The sequence below is a fragment of the Mesoplodon bidens genome (genome assembly GCF_964165515.1).
Source record: "Mesoplodon bidens genome assembly, chromosome: 20".
NCBI classification, from domain to species: domain Eukaryota; kingdom Metazoa; phylum Chordata; class Mammalia; order Artiodactyla; family Ziphiidae; genus Mesoplodon; species Mesoplodon bidens.
In genome coordinates this window covers 28161752-28178689 of record NC_138181.1, presented here as the reverse complement: position 1 = coordinate 28178689, position 16938 = coordinate 28161752, and the positions used below count along the sequence as shown (strand labels likewise).

The 16938-nt window shown below is 40.3% G+C and overlaps 1 protein-coding gene across 2 annotated transcripts in view; it reads right to left on the bottom strand.

The window, feature by feature from the left end:
* The window catches only part of CFAP97 (cilia and flagella associated protein 97), a 34706-nt gene extending 22931 nt beyond the window's left edge, over positions 1 to 11775 (bottom strand). Inside the window, exons 1-2 of one of the 2 annotated variants that reach the window (XM_081220759.1) lie at positions 11693 to 11775; positions 3049 to 4106 (exon numbers count right to left, since the gene is read on the bottom strand). In XM_081220759.1, the coding sequence (XP_081076885.1) occupies positions 3049 to 4102 (1054 nt within the window). In that variant the 5' untranslated portion in view covers positions 4103 to 4106; positions 11693 to 11775. Of the gene's footprint in view, positions 1 to 3048; positions 4107 to 11590 lie in introns of both variants that reach the window. The other variant, XM_081220758.1, reaches the window with a different exon arrangement.
* Between the last annotated feature and the right edge of the window lie 5163 nt (positions 11776 to 16938).

Here is a 16938-nt window from a genome sequence, read left to right as displayed (position 1 = left end):
ACAACTGTGATATCTGTATGGTGTACTATGAAATATGTCAACATTTATATGCTCAGTGAACCAACATTTTCCAAATAACCTATACATCATGTTACAAAACCATGCAAGGGCAAACAATACGTTCAAAATGTAAGACCGAGCAATAAATTCTAATGTAATGGACTACAAATTAATATCAGTTTCAAACTGTACATTGCAACTAACATTTTAAGAAACTACTACTTGTGGAATCTTAGTGTGGTATCAAAAAATATCTAAAATTAACGGAAAAGGCTATTAAAACACTCCATTTCCAGTTATATATCCTTGTAAAGCCAGATTTTCTTCATATACTTCAACCAAAACAATATATCACAATAGCTGTATGCAGAGGCTGACATGAGAATCCAGCTATTGCCAGGCATTAGAAACTAGCAAAAATCACTAACTTTTTTGGAACTATAGTTATGTTGTATAGAACATGTTACTTATATTATTACATAATGGGTTTACTATTACTATTCTTAAATGAAGTAATAAATATTTTTTAAACTTCTGATTTAATTTCTAATATGGTAAATATTTATATAGATATAACCCACTAAACAAAAGCTTCCTGGGGTCCTCAATAATTTCTAAAAGAGTGCTTTTAGTCTTAAGGTCAAAAAGTTTGAAAACTGTTATGCTAGATCACTGGACTGATGCTGGAGATCCGGAAGAGATGAAGACAGAGGCAGCCCTCAACCTGACAAATTATCAAACCGACTCATCATACACCCGATCTTACAGACTTCAAGGTGGCCATTACAATTTTTTTTAAGTGAAAATTGTTACACTGAATGGCTTGATAAAAAATTAGAGATATTGGGGCTTCCCCGGTGGTGCAGTGGTTGAGGGTCCGCCTGCCGATGCAGGGGACACGGGTTCGTGCCTTGGTCTGGGAAGATCCCACATGCCGCAGAGCGGCTGGGCCCGTGAGCCATGGCCGCGGAGCCTGTGTGTCCGGAGCCTGTGCTCTGCAACGGGAGAGGCCACAGCAGTGAGAGGCCCGCGTACCGCAAAAAAAAAAAAGAAAAAAATTAGAGAGATTCCCTAGAGAAGAATACTAATCAAATATATTAAAGATTGTAACACAGACAGAGGCACAGACTTATTCTGTGTATTTCAGATGGCAAACCTAAGGCTAATGGGTAACTGTTACAAAATCAAATTTCAGTGAAACATGACAAACACTTCCTGACTATCAGAGCTGTGAACAACAGAAGAGCTCTCACAGTCCTTCAGTTAATAAATACTGTCTATTATGTGCCAATACTTGGTAGATTTGGGGATTCCATCAAGGAATAAGATGCTGCCCTCATGTTGCTTACACTAATTCCAGAGTCTCACGGAAGGAAATATGTTTTTGTGACAGAGAGGCAGGGGTGGGGTACGCAGCTTCTACACAGAATGTTCAGAAAGAGTATCCCTGAGAAGGTGACATAGAAGCTGAGACCCTAGAAACAGACTGAAGTAGCCTCTACAAAGAGAAAGGCCAACGGCAAGTGCAAAATGCCTCATGAATGCAAAGTATTCTGAGAACAGTAAGGAAGGAGTGTGGCTGGACCAAGAGGTAATGAGAGAGAGGAAAGGAGATGTAGGCAAGTATCCATGTGATGGACAGCAGTGAATCATTCATCACTCTTAACTGCATATTAGACCAAGTGCATCAGAATCTCATGGCAGAGCCTAGGCATCAGTATTTAGCAGTTTGTTTTGATAATTTAACAGTTCTCCAGGTGATGCTAATATACTGCCTCGGGTGAAAAATCACTGATTTAAGTCTGTTAGCCTATGATAAGGAATTTGGATTTAACCTAAGAGTAAGCCCACTGAAGAGTTAAGAAGGAAACTAGTAGGATTGATTTATTTTTTAAAAGATCACTCTTGGTTGTTAGGGGAAGAAGGAGAGGGGCAAGAATAGAAAACTCAATCCTGAAAGTTTTAAGATACTGAATGAGTATTTATCAGGAAAGATATATTGAGTAGAGGCTTAACCACTAGATAGTAATAGCCAATGCCACAAATCTGATTTTGCAGACACACTAAACAATCAATAGGTACGATCAGAGCAAAGAAAACCTATAAAAGAGGGAACATTCACAAGTGTAAACTGCTCCAAAATACACTTTATCAATCTATGAGACTCATTTGACTAAATAGGGGATTTATTTATGCCCTTACATTACCACCATATGTAAATTATGTAGCTTAAGATTTATTCTTTCAAATAACATTTCAGACAAACGAAGACAGTGAGTCCTATTTACAACTTAAAAATTTTATCTCCAACTGCCCTAAAACCTAACCAGCAAGCTCAATATTTTTACAGTTTTATATTAACTAGTCAAAGAGAAAGTTCAAAGTTGCTTTTACTTCACCTGGAATAGATTGTTCCTTTCAAACTAAATAATGGGTAATACTACATTGAGACAAATACAGCAACCAGGATTATCCTAATTCTAAAGTACTTCTATCTTAAAGCAACTAAAACTTGAATTATGCTATTTTATCAACTTGGTAATTATTTTCAAGTAATGCTCTTTAGCCTTTAATTTAAAATCTTAATAGTTTCCCACAGTTTAAGTTCTCTAATTTGTCAGCATTCTTGCCACTTTCCCTGAAACAGGTCAGGTTATTTTAACCCTAGTGCTGCTGCCTTTCTCAAAGAAGAAAGTGAAATATATCTTACGCCTGTGTCTCTACCAAACGTGGGAAAACATCTGGCTCCCCTTCTCTTGTTTACTTTATCCATCTGGTCTCCCCAGGCATTTTGAGTTTGTCAGGCACTAAACAGAATCAGTATGAAGTAGTTTCTAGTCCTAGCTGAGTAGCTTTGCAGTAATAAAAACAATGATATTCCAGATATTCTTAAATGGAATATTGGGTAAAGTTATGATAATATCAATGATCCCAAACAATAAAACGGACCTACTAGAAAAATCAAGGCAAATTCATATCATTTAATATTTAAGCTCAATATAATATTAAGTTTAATGTTTAAATTCAATACACAGTTTTTAAAATTACCTTTTAAAAGATGATTCAGGTCCATTGTGTCATGTAAGACTTCTTGCTTGTATCTGTGGTCTAAATTGGAATCCAACACTGCCGACGTTGAGGCAAGACTGGCCTCGTGTTTTTCTTTCCCTTTTTTGGCTGATTTCAAAGACTTTGAATTATTTTTAAAATCCTCGGCATTTTCATATACTTCTTGACTCACGTTCTCTTGCCTTTTAACTTTCATTTTTTGATCGTTTGATGCACCCAGTTCAAAAGACTGAACAGGGCTGATGTCCGGAGTCGATAAAGGAGTGACATCTGTCACAGTATCTTCCGATTCCTCAGTGTAGTCACCGACTTTTGGTTTAGTACTTGAAGTTTGTGCTCCTGTTGATTTTTCTCCCAGTTTATATTTCTGTTTTGGTGGCAAGTGGGTTACACCAGAGAGACGCTTCTTTAATGATGGAGATGAATCAGATAAACAGACATCGGACCCGGTATTTGAACAGTCTGTATCAGAACTTGAAGACGAGGGGGACAGAGAGGAAGAGGAGGAAGAGGAATTACTTCTGGAATACTTTTTACTTTTGCTTTTCTTCAAGTTATTAGATGGTTTAGCTGACTTTGACCTGACATGATGCTTTTTCTCATCATCACTGCTTTCCTCTCCATCTGTAGAGTTAATACGTTCACCTTCTTTTACAATTTTGGGAATGCTACTTGGGATGGGCAAGTGTATTTTATGTTCTGTAGCATCACACAATTTTGATCGTGAAGAAGTGGTCAAGGACAAAGAACTCCTAGCTTGTATATTATCATTTTCTGTGGGGTGTTCTTCTGGAGGAATTTTCTCATTTCTTTCAGTTCCCTTCTCAGTAAGATCATTTTTCCTTCTTTGTATTCCAAATTTCAAGCTTACATTTTCCGTATCTTTATCTATTCTCTCTTCAGCGTCATCATTTTGCTTCTCAAAAACTGAGTTACTTTCACATTTCTCTGCTTCTTCAAAGTCACTGTCAAAGAAAGAATGGTCCACTTCACCTTCTGATATATCTCCAAACCGATCCATGACGGCAAACATATATCTGAAAAGAGGGAAAGTGTAACCAACAGATGAAAGAGTAATTTCCAAATACTTTTCATTTTTATACAGTAATTGCAAATTTTCCAAAACTGAGAAGTTTGGGTAATAGATAAGGAGAAACATGAAAAAACCAAAAAAAAAACCACCACCAAAAAACCAATAACTCAGACTTCCCTGGTGGCACAGTGGTTAAGAATCCACCTGCCAATGCAGGGGACACGGGTTCGATCCCTGGTCTGGGAAGATCCCACATGCCGCAGAGCAACTAAGCCCGTGTGCCACAACTACTGAGCCTGCGCTCTAGAGACCATGAGCCACAACTACTGAAGCCCGCTTGCCACAAGTACTGAGCCTGCACTCTAGAGGCCGTGCACCACAACTACTGAAGCCAGCGTGCCTAGAGCCCGTGCTCCGCAACAAGAGAAGTCACAGCATTGAGAAGCCTGCGCATCACAATGAAGAGTAGCCCCCACTCGCTGCAACTAGAGAAAGCCCATGTGCAGCAATGAAGGCCTAATGCAGCCCAAAATAAATAAATTTATTTTAAAAAACCCCAATAACTCAGTGAAATGATAATGGAGCTACAGGGATAATATCAAGCAGCACCAATGATCTGAACAGTAAGTCAGTCTAATAGTTTGGTTCACAAGAAAATAATAAGACATCATCAGGCATATCACAAACATGGATACCTAGACTGAACTCCAAGGAAAACCTGAATTCTATAAATTAAGTACAGTTAGAATTTAGAATAAGAAAGGATGGTGTTAAAACCTCTTCAGATCAGCCTAGCCAGCCCAAACACACATCATTCTGGTAGAAATAGTTCAATGGGGATTAACAAACTTCCCTGTTTCAGTACTTGTCTTTGTCCTATTCTGTTCCTTCACTGCCCTCACTGGGGGAGCAGCAGGAGATAACTCCTATTAAAAGTAAAAGCTCCCTTTGTCCCTTCTTAAAGAGGAACAAAACCTCTAAGACACATGTATACACAGTACAGGGAGCTCGGAGGAAAAACTTCCGAATATTTAATCACTTATTGTTACATAACCACAATAAAAAGGGGAAAGTATGCATGTCTCACTGTGCTAAAGGGAGTCCAGCGTAAGAGAGATTTAGTATCTACTGAGATAGTAGGCTTCTAAAATGGAAAAATTAAGGCATATTATTTAGACACATGGAGTTAAATATTAGAAATGGATTAAAAAGTTCAAAGCAATTGCTGCTAACGTGGTGCCGGGACCACTATTTTGGTTATAAATCTTAAACTGTTAGTTGACCTGTAAATTTATACATGTACTACTAAGGTAAAAAATCAAAATTGATTTTAAAGTATTTTAATACTTCATGCAATTGGGATTAAACTGGAAACGTCAGTATAAAGTCATATTTTTCTTTCTCTCTTATTACAGGGGTCTACGCAGCAGTGTCACAGTATCTGTCACTAATAATCTAGAATTCAGAGTTTGACCTCTCTAATACTATTCTCCACTAAAAGCACCCCCCAAAACCAAGATCCTGGAAGGCAGTTGATTCCATTTCTGGAGGTAAAGACAAACAATAAGCCCAGAGTAGTGGTAATAAAACAAAGGATTCAGTTTAAAGGGGCTTCCATTGTCCAAGCTGGAATCCTGCACTGAAGAACAAAAAAACACAAAATACACTTAAAAATAAAAAAGGAATTCTGTGGAAAGCCATTAGTTGATAATGATATTCAAAAGAGGCAAATAACATGAGCTATGTCAAGGGAAAGGTATATACAAAATTCCAATAATAGTAATATGTAGCCAACAATCCAATTATGGGTTCACTATATTCAAATCATGATTAATTCCGTTACACTACATAAAGCAATAAAAAACTATGTAATCTGTATCCTAAATCAGCCATGATACTCTGCAGCCTTTGTTTAAGTGACCCTGCAATCTATAAAAACAAGTAAGTAGAGACATGATTTAAAAAGCAACCAAACTTATACTATTAACACTAATGTGACAGATTAATATGATAGGTTAAGGTTTCTGCCGTTAAAGTTTTGAAAAACTTAAGAGATTCTGATATATTAAACTTGCAAAAATTTAACTGTAATCAACTTTTAAACACTTAAGGGAATCTGATTAAATCAGTAAGTTTAGACTTAGGTTTATAAAAAACATCTAAGTACTTAGGTTTCCTTTGTGAGATCTATAAGTGTGTCTTGTTAGCTGTTTGAGGTACTTAAGAAAATCAAATATACTAAAATTGTAATCGTGCCATTAATTAAGCAGGTTTGCAAATGGTATACAGTATTCAGGAAAATTTAAGCTAAATGAAGATAAACTGAGAGAGGATTAAGTACAAGTGAGTTTTAAAATTCGAACACATTATTATATTTAAACTGAAATAAGATATAAGTAGACTTCAAAGATTTCAGAGAAATTAGACTAAAACTTATTCCTAATAAATATTAAATACAAGAAATATTATTTCCCATAGCACGGATTAATGCCCTCTTTATGTTTTAAAATTCAAATCAACAGAAGGAAGCCTCCTCCCCAAAGGTTTTACATATGTTAAAAAAAAGAAAAATTCAAACAAGTAAATTTTAAAGAACTAATTGGCTTTATTGAACAATTCATGAATCAGGCAGCACCCCACCCAGAAAGTAGAGGGGAGCTCCAAAGGGCTACAGAAAGGTTAAGGTTTTTAAAGGCAAGACAAGGAACTCATATATAAAAAAGACTATTTCAGGCTTAGGTAACCTACCCATGGGGGACGAAAGGGGTCTGTGTGGCAGTTTACCTCATCTCCCTTTGGAGGATGGACAGGGCCCTGTGACAGATTACCTCACTGGTGCTGACCAGAACATTTCTGACTGACCGGTTAAGACTACATTTCTGGGGGAGGTTGAAGCTTCAAGTAGGTTAGGTATGAAGCCCCGGTTCGGTGGGGTGGCCCAGCAGATGTGACTCCATCTGGAGCCTGTAGTATTCTTTTTAACAACTCCCCCATTTTGATAAGACTCAGCTTAAATGAGAGATTTAAGTGGTTCAAATCTAAGGCATTAGCACCACTCTCAGCTACTGCTCTGAAGCTCTCAAAGTTTGTTGTTCCTTTGTGTGGCATCCAGAGGTTATGATGCTTTTGCTTAACCCCTGTGACATTCACAGGTCACAGCTTCAGGCTCAATCTTTAAGTCAGTCATTTTCTTCTTTACTTTTCTGACGTTCAGTCTTAGGGAGATCATTTCCTTGATGGTTAGTGGCTGTGACTGTGCGTTACAGCATTTCTTTTTTTTTTTTTTGGTGGTACGCGGGCCTCTCACCGCTGTGGCCTCTCCCGTTGCGGAGCGCAGGCTCAATGGCCACGGCTCACGGGCCAAGCTGCTCCACGGTATGTGGGATCTTCCCAGACCGGGGCACGAACCCGTGTCCCCTGCACCAGCAGGCGGACTCTCAACCACTGCACCACCAGGGAAGCCCTGCATTTCTTTTAATACAGAAAAAAACTTGAATATAGGAATATTATGAATCCATTAAAATAATTATTTAAATCAGGGGTCAGCAAACTACTGTGCCTGGGCTAAATGCAGCCCACCATTTGTTTCGTAAATAATGTTTTATTGGGACACAGCCCCACTCACAGGTTTAGGAACTGTCTCTGACAGCTTTCCCACTACACCTGCAGAGTTAAGTAGCTGTGACCGATACCATAGGGCCCACAAAGCCTAAAATATTTACCAACTGACCCCTTTAATGAAAAATTTTGTGGACCCCTGATTTAGGTGCTATTATCAGCATGAAAAATGCATAATACAAAATTGTTATCCATCTTAGGTTAATAATACAATTTAGACATTTAAACAAAAACTAGAGGAAAAAAGAACAAAAATGAAGAGTTGAAAAATCAACAATCCCACTGCGTTTTTAATATTTCCATCACTGTTATTGTAATAGTGTTCATGCAATAAACTAAGCAAGTAAGTGATGACAGGGAGTCTGCACAGTGAAAAAAAACAAACTGAGCCAGACACTCAGGCTCAAAACTTGGTTCTGATGCTTCCCAGTTGTGTGTTCCTGGGCACAAGTACAAGGATGTTCATCACAGCCCTGTTTGTAACAGCACTGACTTAGAAAAAACTCAATGTCTAGTAAGAGGAAAATGGATAAGCAAAATGTTGTATATGATATATTATATATCAGTCAAAAAGGATAAGCTGAGATCTACAAAAATTATGTTTACCAAGAGAAAAGAATTAAATGAATGGCAATACAATTATGAAAAACAACACACACACACAAAACAAAACTAAATTCTCAAGGGCACAAACATATAAATAAAATTCTACAGCACGGGCTGGGAGGACGTACATTAAACATCTAAGAGTCTGAGCCTATAAGCGGGGGAAGGAATGAGGCTGGGAAAGTGGACAAAGGAGAAAATTAAGAACCTGGGCAGAGGCCTGTGACTACAGGTCATCACAGACCTAAAGAGTACGACTGACCGTTATCAATCCAATTCTGCCCACCTGAGTTCAAACAGAAAAAGAACAAATCAAGTCAGCTACTGAATGATGGACAGTTCTTATTAACAGTCATTAAATTCTCCCCAAAGTCAGCCTTTTTTGTAAGATAATTCACCCTTTAATCCAAAATGTCAAGGGCTAGAGTAAAAGAGTTGTGGTTACTGTTTTTCCCATGGTTAAGACTGCCTTTAGGACTCAAGAAATTTTTTTACAAGTTTCTTAAAAATTTCAAAGCGAATGGTTTCATAGCACAGCCCAGAGCACAAATCTTCCTAGCCAGTTTAAAAAACAAATCTTTTAAAAAGCTAATCATCCAAATCATGCCAACTTCCATCCCTCTGCAAAACTTGTTTACATTTCTATGGAAATAAAATTACTAACAGAACTAAGTCTCACTTGTACTAGTGCTGTTATTCTACTACTACCAATAGCCAGAAGTATTGAGTACTTACATGTTAGCATTGTTCTAAGTGCATTACAAGTAGTAACTCATTGAATCTCTACAATAACTTAAAGAGATTTCATCCCTCCCATCTGGCAGAGAGGAAGCTGAAGCAGACCAAGAACTTGCCTGAAGCCATACAGCTAAGAAGCGGCACAGCCAAGATTCTAAAGCAGGCTGTCTTGAGGATCATGCTACTAACCACTGTTCTACTCTGCTTCAAAGTATGGTCCTTCCAAAAGGCTAGGGACTGAGACTTCTTTTGAACTTTAAAACACATTGTTGTGATATCTATTATTTATTTGATGGTAAACAGTGGGCAAGATAAGAAGACCCTCCCCTCCCAGGGATTTTTAAGGGAAATGGGACTTGTTTAGCAATAGAGCTTTAGAAACAGTTCTCTGCAAAAAAGGGTGGTCTGTACAGTTAAAATTAGATACATATGCCAGTGTTTGCCACACATTTTACTAGATATATTTGCTGTGTAGCAGTTTTCCTCTAACAAAGTAATCTGGAACAAATTTCATTGCCATTGCAAATTAAATAAACCAGTCACCTTAGGTAAATTGTTAACCTAGGTAATAAGAATTCAGAACTTCGAATTAACTTGTGACTCTATCCCAAGCTGAGCTTGGGACCCAACCCCCTTTCCAAAGAGAGTACTGAATTCCAAAGGTATTTCTGGCAAGGAGAGTGACATTTCTGGAAGTCATTAAACCTGGGGTAGCAACATACAGTGTAGGACAACTTGCATTACATTCTGCTTGGTCAAACCATTGGGTTGCCCAAAAAAGCTCATTCAGGTTTTTCCGCAACATCTTTTTGAATGAAGCACTTAGCCCTGGGTGCTATGGTGAAGAGTCTAGAACTGAAGTTATGATTAATTGGTTTACAGACCAAGGGCTCATAGGAATAAAAGAAATGACTAAGAGAAAGCGTGTGTTCAGATACTTGAAGGACTGTGATATGAAACAGACTTGAGAGCTACTATTTGTAGCTCCAGAGGTAGAACTTGCATCAACAGATGGAGTGCATATGAAAGCTGTTCTGAGTTTAACATTAGAATTGCTGAAAAATGGAACTGGCTGCCTTCTAAAATTAGGAGCCGTAAGTCACTAGATAATGTTGGAGCAAAGACTGGATGGCCATGTGCTGGGATGCTGCAGAGGGAATTTATGAATTTGGAGGCTATGACCTTTCCCCACCCTAACATGAACTAGGTCTAAATCCCAAAGTCTAACCTTAAGCCAAATGATTACAGATCCTTCTTTGAAATCCCTGTTTTTCAAAGCTGTTTCCCGCTTTTCCGGTCTTACCAGACTGGGAACTCCTGGTATCTTGCTCATCTTTATATCCTAGTGCCTAAAGGAGGACCTGACAAATACTAGACATTCAAAGAATGTTTATCTGATGAAGGAGTTTGGAGTTAGGAGATTTAAGGCTGGGCCCTGGTTCTGCTCTTTGCTAGCCAGTTATGTAAGCACAAAAATCACCTCTTTCACCTGAGCTAGTTTCCTACAGCTGTCCCTCATCACCCCCCTCTCACACACACCGGAATCAACTATCCCCTTATCTGCATTTACAAGGTCCCTGTAGTCCCCAGTAGGTGTAAGCATCTGTCTCCCTAAGTGGTCACAGTTCATGAGAGGGGTGCATAGCCCATTGCCTGGGAGACTTTTCAGGTTTAAGTTCAGGTTTAAGTTTAGGTTCATAGCATCCAACAGACCGGTTATTGTAAGGACTTAAACATTCAGGTGATTTAATTAACGGAAAAATTATCCAACTGTCCCACTAAGCAATCCTTTTGATAACATTCACTTCAAAGTTAGTGAGATTCAAATCAACTGACAGTTCATCAGGCTGCAATAACCGTTCTCGTGCTCAGTGAGGACAAGTACTTGCCAAAGGCGCCCGGGAATCACTTGAACACACAATTTGTACAGCCCCTGCAGAACCAGCAATAGAAATACTGATGTTTTCACGTTACATCGAGAAAACACACAAATAGGAATCTGGCATTTTTAACTGCTATTTTGATACTGTGACATTACATTTCTGTAGTTTGACATATGATTTGGTCCAAAGAAGGTAACCGATTGGGTACACGAAAATCTCGGGCCAACGTAAACACCTGTATTCCAGGAACTCAGGTTCCTTACATGACCCCCTCCTGATCCCGCTAAGTAGCGGATAATAACTGACATCCCCCTCCCGCCTCAGGGGTCAGGGTCAAGTCCCCGGGGTGGGCGGCGGTGACCTGAGCCGGGATTCCGGTCGCGACCACGTCTTAAATTCCCGGCCGACCCCGACCCCCAAGCCGCCCGCGAACGCGCTGCAGGGCAGGCCGGGCCGTCCCACCGCGGCCGGCTAGGGCTGCGGGCTGCGGGCTGCGGGCCCCGTGGTCCCGCCGGCCCGGACGCCTCCGCGGTTACATCCGTCGTCCGAGGGTCTGCCCTGGCCGCAGAGGAGACGGGGCGCAGGGCTGGGGGCCCGGCCGGCCCGCCTTCCTAACCTCCCGCGCCGTCTTCCGCATAGCGACCCTGCGTGCTCGCCGAGGCCTGGGCTCCGGAGACGAAAACGGATCCCGGACGGGGGGAGGGGGCTCTGCGAGGGGAGGAAGGGTCGCCCGCCCGCCGCTCACCTGGGCACCGCGACCACCTCAGCAGCCCAGCGCCGCCCGCGGCGTTCCGGCCTCGCGCACGCGCACGCGCTCCCGCAGCCCCTCCACGCGGCCCCGGCGGCGGCTCGAGCTTCCGGAGGCGGAGAGAGCGGAACGGGAAAAGAGGTCGCAGGGGGACGCGGCGAGTCCCGTGGGAACGGGGCGGTGCCAGAGGCCCCGCGCGGCGCCGCTCGTCGCGGCGGGCGTTATAGAGCGCGGCGGGCCAACCCCGCTCCGGCCGGCGGGGGGCGCGAGGCCTGCCCGACGACCCCTCCTCTCGAATGGCAAGGGATGCGGAAAGAGAGTGATCTCCGCGCCCTTGGCTGCCCGGTGCCCCGCCAGGGTGTTACTGCTGTTGCCTCTCGGCTGTTAACCGCAGTGCGGGTAGACCTAGTTGTTGCAGTGGCTGATGTCATGGGGAAAGCTGCTTTAATTATCTTGTACCTGAACAGCAGCAGTGATAATAAATACGGAGGCGGCTGTGTCTGTGATTACTTCTATCAGCAAAGTTCAGTTCAAAGAATTAGTTAGCTTTATGGGCCAGGGGCTGCTAACACATTAGAAAGTCCTGACTACTGGTAAATGAGATGGGTAGTTAAAACAATTTAGGAGGGGCTGAGCTTCCCTGGTGGCGCAGTGGTTGAGAATCTTCCTGCCAACGCAGGGGACACGGTGTTCGAGCCCTGCTCTGGCAAGATCCCACATGCCGCGGAGCAGCTAGGCCCGTGAGCCACAACTGCTGAGCCTGCGCGTTTGGAGCCTGTGCTCTGCAACAAGTAGAGGCCCGCGCACCGTGATGAAGAGTGGCCCCTGCTTGCCTGGCACGGAAACGAAAACCCAACACAGCCAAAAATAAATAAATAATTTTTAAAAAGTTGAAGAAAAACGATTTCTGTCCAATGTATTGAATGCAGCAATTTTTCGCTTTTGAACTCGCAGGCACATAGTAGGTGCGGTAGAACAATGGTGCCCCATAGATGCCCACCTCCTATTCTCAAACCTGTGAATATGATGCTTTACATGGCAAAAGGGACTTTGTGATTAAGGATCTTCAGATGGGAAAATCAACCTAGGTTATCCCAGGTGAGCTCAATGTAATCATAAGGGTCCTTATAAGAGGGGAGGCAAGAAATTCGGGGTCAGTAATAAAAGACATGGCACTAGAAGTAAGAGGTTGTAATACACAGCATGGTGACTATAGTTAATACCCTCTTGTATATTTGATAGTAGCTGAAAGAATAGATCTTAAAAGTTTTCATCCTAAGGAAAAGAAATGTGTATATATGTGTAATCAATGTTAACAAGACTTGCAGTGATCATTTCGTAATATGTACATAAATCATTTTGTTGTACACCTTAATGTTATATGTCAATTATACCTCGATAAAACTGGGTTAAAAAATTTTTTTTTAGAAAAAAGCAGCAAGAGGTCGGAGTAAGGGGCTGTGAGCCAAGAATTGAAGGCACATCTGGAAGCTGACAAAAGGAAGAAAGGGGATTCTCCCCCTGAAGCCTCCAGAAGAAATGCAGCCCAGCCCATACCTTGATTTTAGATTTTGACCTCCAGAAAGGTAAGAGAATAAATTTGTGTTGTTTTAAACTGCTAAGTTTGTAGTAATTTGTTACGGCAGCAACAGGAAATTAATACAATAGGTACCCAATATTTTTTACATGAAAGTATAGGGAAAGGAACTCCTGGTTAGCCATATCCTAGGGAGTCTCATTAAGGAATTGGTTCTATTTTTGTTCTTCATTATGCATTTCGTACTTATTGGTCGTAACTACCAACAAGCACAGAGAATCATTTCTCTGTCGTTTTAGGAGGCTAAAAGAAAGGATTTCACTTAATTTTGCTTGAAAAAACTATGCTGACACCATTTTCCAGGGATGGTTGTCTACCCTGTGGTCAGAAGTTTATTATACAAAGGAGTTGAATAGCCATTTCTCCAAAGAAGATGGCCAATAAGCACATGGAAAGGTATTCAATATCATTAATCATTAGGGAAATGCAAATTAAAACCACGAGAGGGCTTCCCTGGTGGCGCAGTGGTTGAGAATCTGCCTGCCAATGCAGGGGACAGGGGTTCGAGCCCTGGTCTGGGAAGGTCCCACATGCCGCGGAGCAACTAGGCCCGTGAGCCACACTACTGAGCCTGCGCGTCTGGAGCCTGTGCTCCGCAACAAGAGAGGCCGTGACAGTGAGAGGCCCGTGCACCGCGATGAAGAGTGGCCCCCACTTGCCGCAACTAGAGAAAGCCCTCGCACAGAAACGAAGACCCAACACAGCCCAAAATAAAATAACTAAATAAAATTAAAAGTGTTTCTTATATCCCTTAATAAACCTACACATATACTGGTTAACAGCTGGAAAGAGATTGAAATAAATATATTTATATTAAAAAAAAAACCATGAGATATCACCTCGCACACATTGGGATGGCTATTAAAACAAAACAAAATAAACAGAAAATAACAAGGGTTGGCAAAGATGGGGAGAGATAGGAACCCTTGTGCATTGCTCCTGGGAATGTAAAATGATGTTGCTGCTGTGGAAAACTATGGCAGTTCCTCAAAAAATTGAACACAGAATTACCATCTGACCTAGCAATTTCACTTCTGGATGTATACCCAGGAGAATTGAAAGCACAGTCTCAAAGAGAGATTTATACACCCATGTTCAGAGCAGCATTATTCACAATAATGCTTCCAAAAGATGGAAGCAACCCAAATGTCCATCAACAGATGACTGGATAAACAAAATGTGGTATATACAAGTAATGAAATATTCAGCCATAAAAAGTAACAAGATTCTGGGGCTTCCCTGGTGGCGCAGTGGTTGAGAGTCCGCCTGCTGATGCAGAGAACGCGGGTTCGTGCCTCAGTCTGGGAGGATCCCACGTGCCGCGGAGCGGCTAGGCTCGTGAGCCAAGACCTCTAAGCCTGCGCGTCCGCAGCCTGTGCTCCGCAATGGCGGAGGCCACAACAGTGAGAGTCCCACGTACCGCAAAAAACAAACAAACAGACAAACAAAAGTAACAGAATTCTGACACATGCTACAACATGGATGAACCTTGAAAACATTACACTAAATTAAAGAAGCTAGACAGGAAAGGACAAATATATGATTCCACTTACATGAGGTATCTAAAGTAGACAAGTCATAGCAACAGAAATTAGGGTAGAAATTCCCAAGGGGAGAAGGGAATGGGGAGTTATTGTTTAATGGGTACAGAGTTTCAGTACGCAATGACAAAAATATTCTGGAGGTGGATAGTGGTGATGTTGTGCAACAATGTGAAAGCATTAATGCCACTGAATTATATTAAAAATGACTAAAATTGTAAATTTTGTGTATATTTTACCATGATAAAAAAATAAGATTATTATATCTCAAGCTTTAATTTTGGCTCTTTTCTGTGCTATGAATTTGTAGGTTTTGCCCTTTCCCTGATTTTCTTTTCCTGAAGAAGCATCTATATTGAATGAATGAACCAATGAACTATATTGTAAATAAGCTCCTTCATGACAGAGATTTTATTTGCTTTGTTCCTCTTCATAGTTCATATGAGGTCATCAACTCATAGGTGAAAAAAGGTCTTTCCCCAAATTCACTGAATCTGGACTCTTTTGTCAGAAGAGATATAAATATTATCCCTCCTGTCCTTTTTAAAAATTGTTCCTCACTTATTTGTAAACCTCCCTAAACAATATAGGCTTGACTATTTCTATAGAGAGCTATTAAAAGACTCTTCCATTTTATCTGGCAGTTTTTTCACTATGCTAAACTTCCTTTAGGTTATGAGCAAATGTACACCTATTGAAAGACTTTTGTTTTTTAAATTTAGGAATCAAGTTTTGAAGGGTGAAATATTTACTGTGTTAAAGTTTATAAACCAACTTAAAAATTTTGTAGTGTAGTCCCATATCTTTTGAGTATCTAAAAGGTTAGTTCAACATACCTAAATGCTATAATAAATAGAAGAAATTCAGAGAGCAAAATGACTTAGATTCCCAGGAAGGGTAACATTTGAAATTTCCTTAACTCCCACAAAGCAGAAATAGCTCTCCTCTTGTCACCCTCGGTAATACCTTTCTTATAATATGTATTACATTGCTTTATGCCTCCCTTCCCCACCCCCTTTTTCCTCCCCCCCCCCCCCGCAATTAGACTGTGAGCTCTTCAAGGACAGAGACCGTATTTTATACTACTTTCTAGCAAAGCCCCTGGCTAATATTTTTGGACTGAGTGAGAGAATGACTAGAAGCCATGTACTGCCTTTCAGAAGTTTACAATCTGTTTAAAATACAATCTATTTTAAGTATGGAATTCCCTGGCAGTCCAATGCAGGGGGTGTGGTTTGGATCCCTGGTCAGGGAACTAAGATCCCACATGCCGTGTGGTGTGGCCAGGAAAAAAGCCAAATGAATGCCATTATTATTGTATTGGTTTTGTAAGGACATTTTCATGTAATGTAGAAAGCAGTTTGTTTTGTCCTTTGACATTACTTTTAACTATTATATTTGAAGGATAGCATAACGAAGGAGAATCCTATCATTTAGGTCCTACCACCAACTAGCTATGTGATTTTGGGCAAGTCATGTAACTTCTTTGAACCTCAGTTCCCTCATCTGCAAAATGGGATTTTAATATTTAACTCTATATTCCTTTATAGAATTGTAGTGAGAAACATATGTTTTAAAAAGGATTTCTGAAAGTTAAAGTTCCTGTTCAAATATGAAACATTTTTATTACTGTTATTTTGTCTGTTCAATTATTCTAGATATATTTTCCTAGAAGGATAACATTTATTCATTGAAAAATATTTAAATTAAGGGCCTACTCTGTGCCAACCCCTGTTCTGAACTGTGATTAATTCTCTAATACTAATTTTTACTTCCCCAAAATATGTTCTGTTTCCTATAGCAAATAAATGACAAATCAGAGACACTGACTTCTTTTAGATAGTGTATAAAAGCTTTATATAATCTTAAATGCATAGTGTTAATCTTAAAATATTCAAGATCCTTTCCTAATTTATGCAAGTACGTGTAATAATTGTGCACTGCCTACTTTATATTTTATTCTACTCATGACAAATATGAAACAGCATATAAGCCAGTTCAAAGTTTTTCAGCGTGCATATATTTTGGAGAAATTAGATAAAAAGTAAACAGTTTATTTTCTTTCTCTATAATCTGCTGTCCAATAATACTGGATATCAAAATCT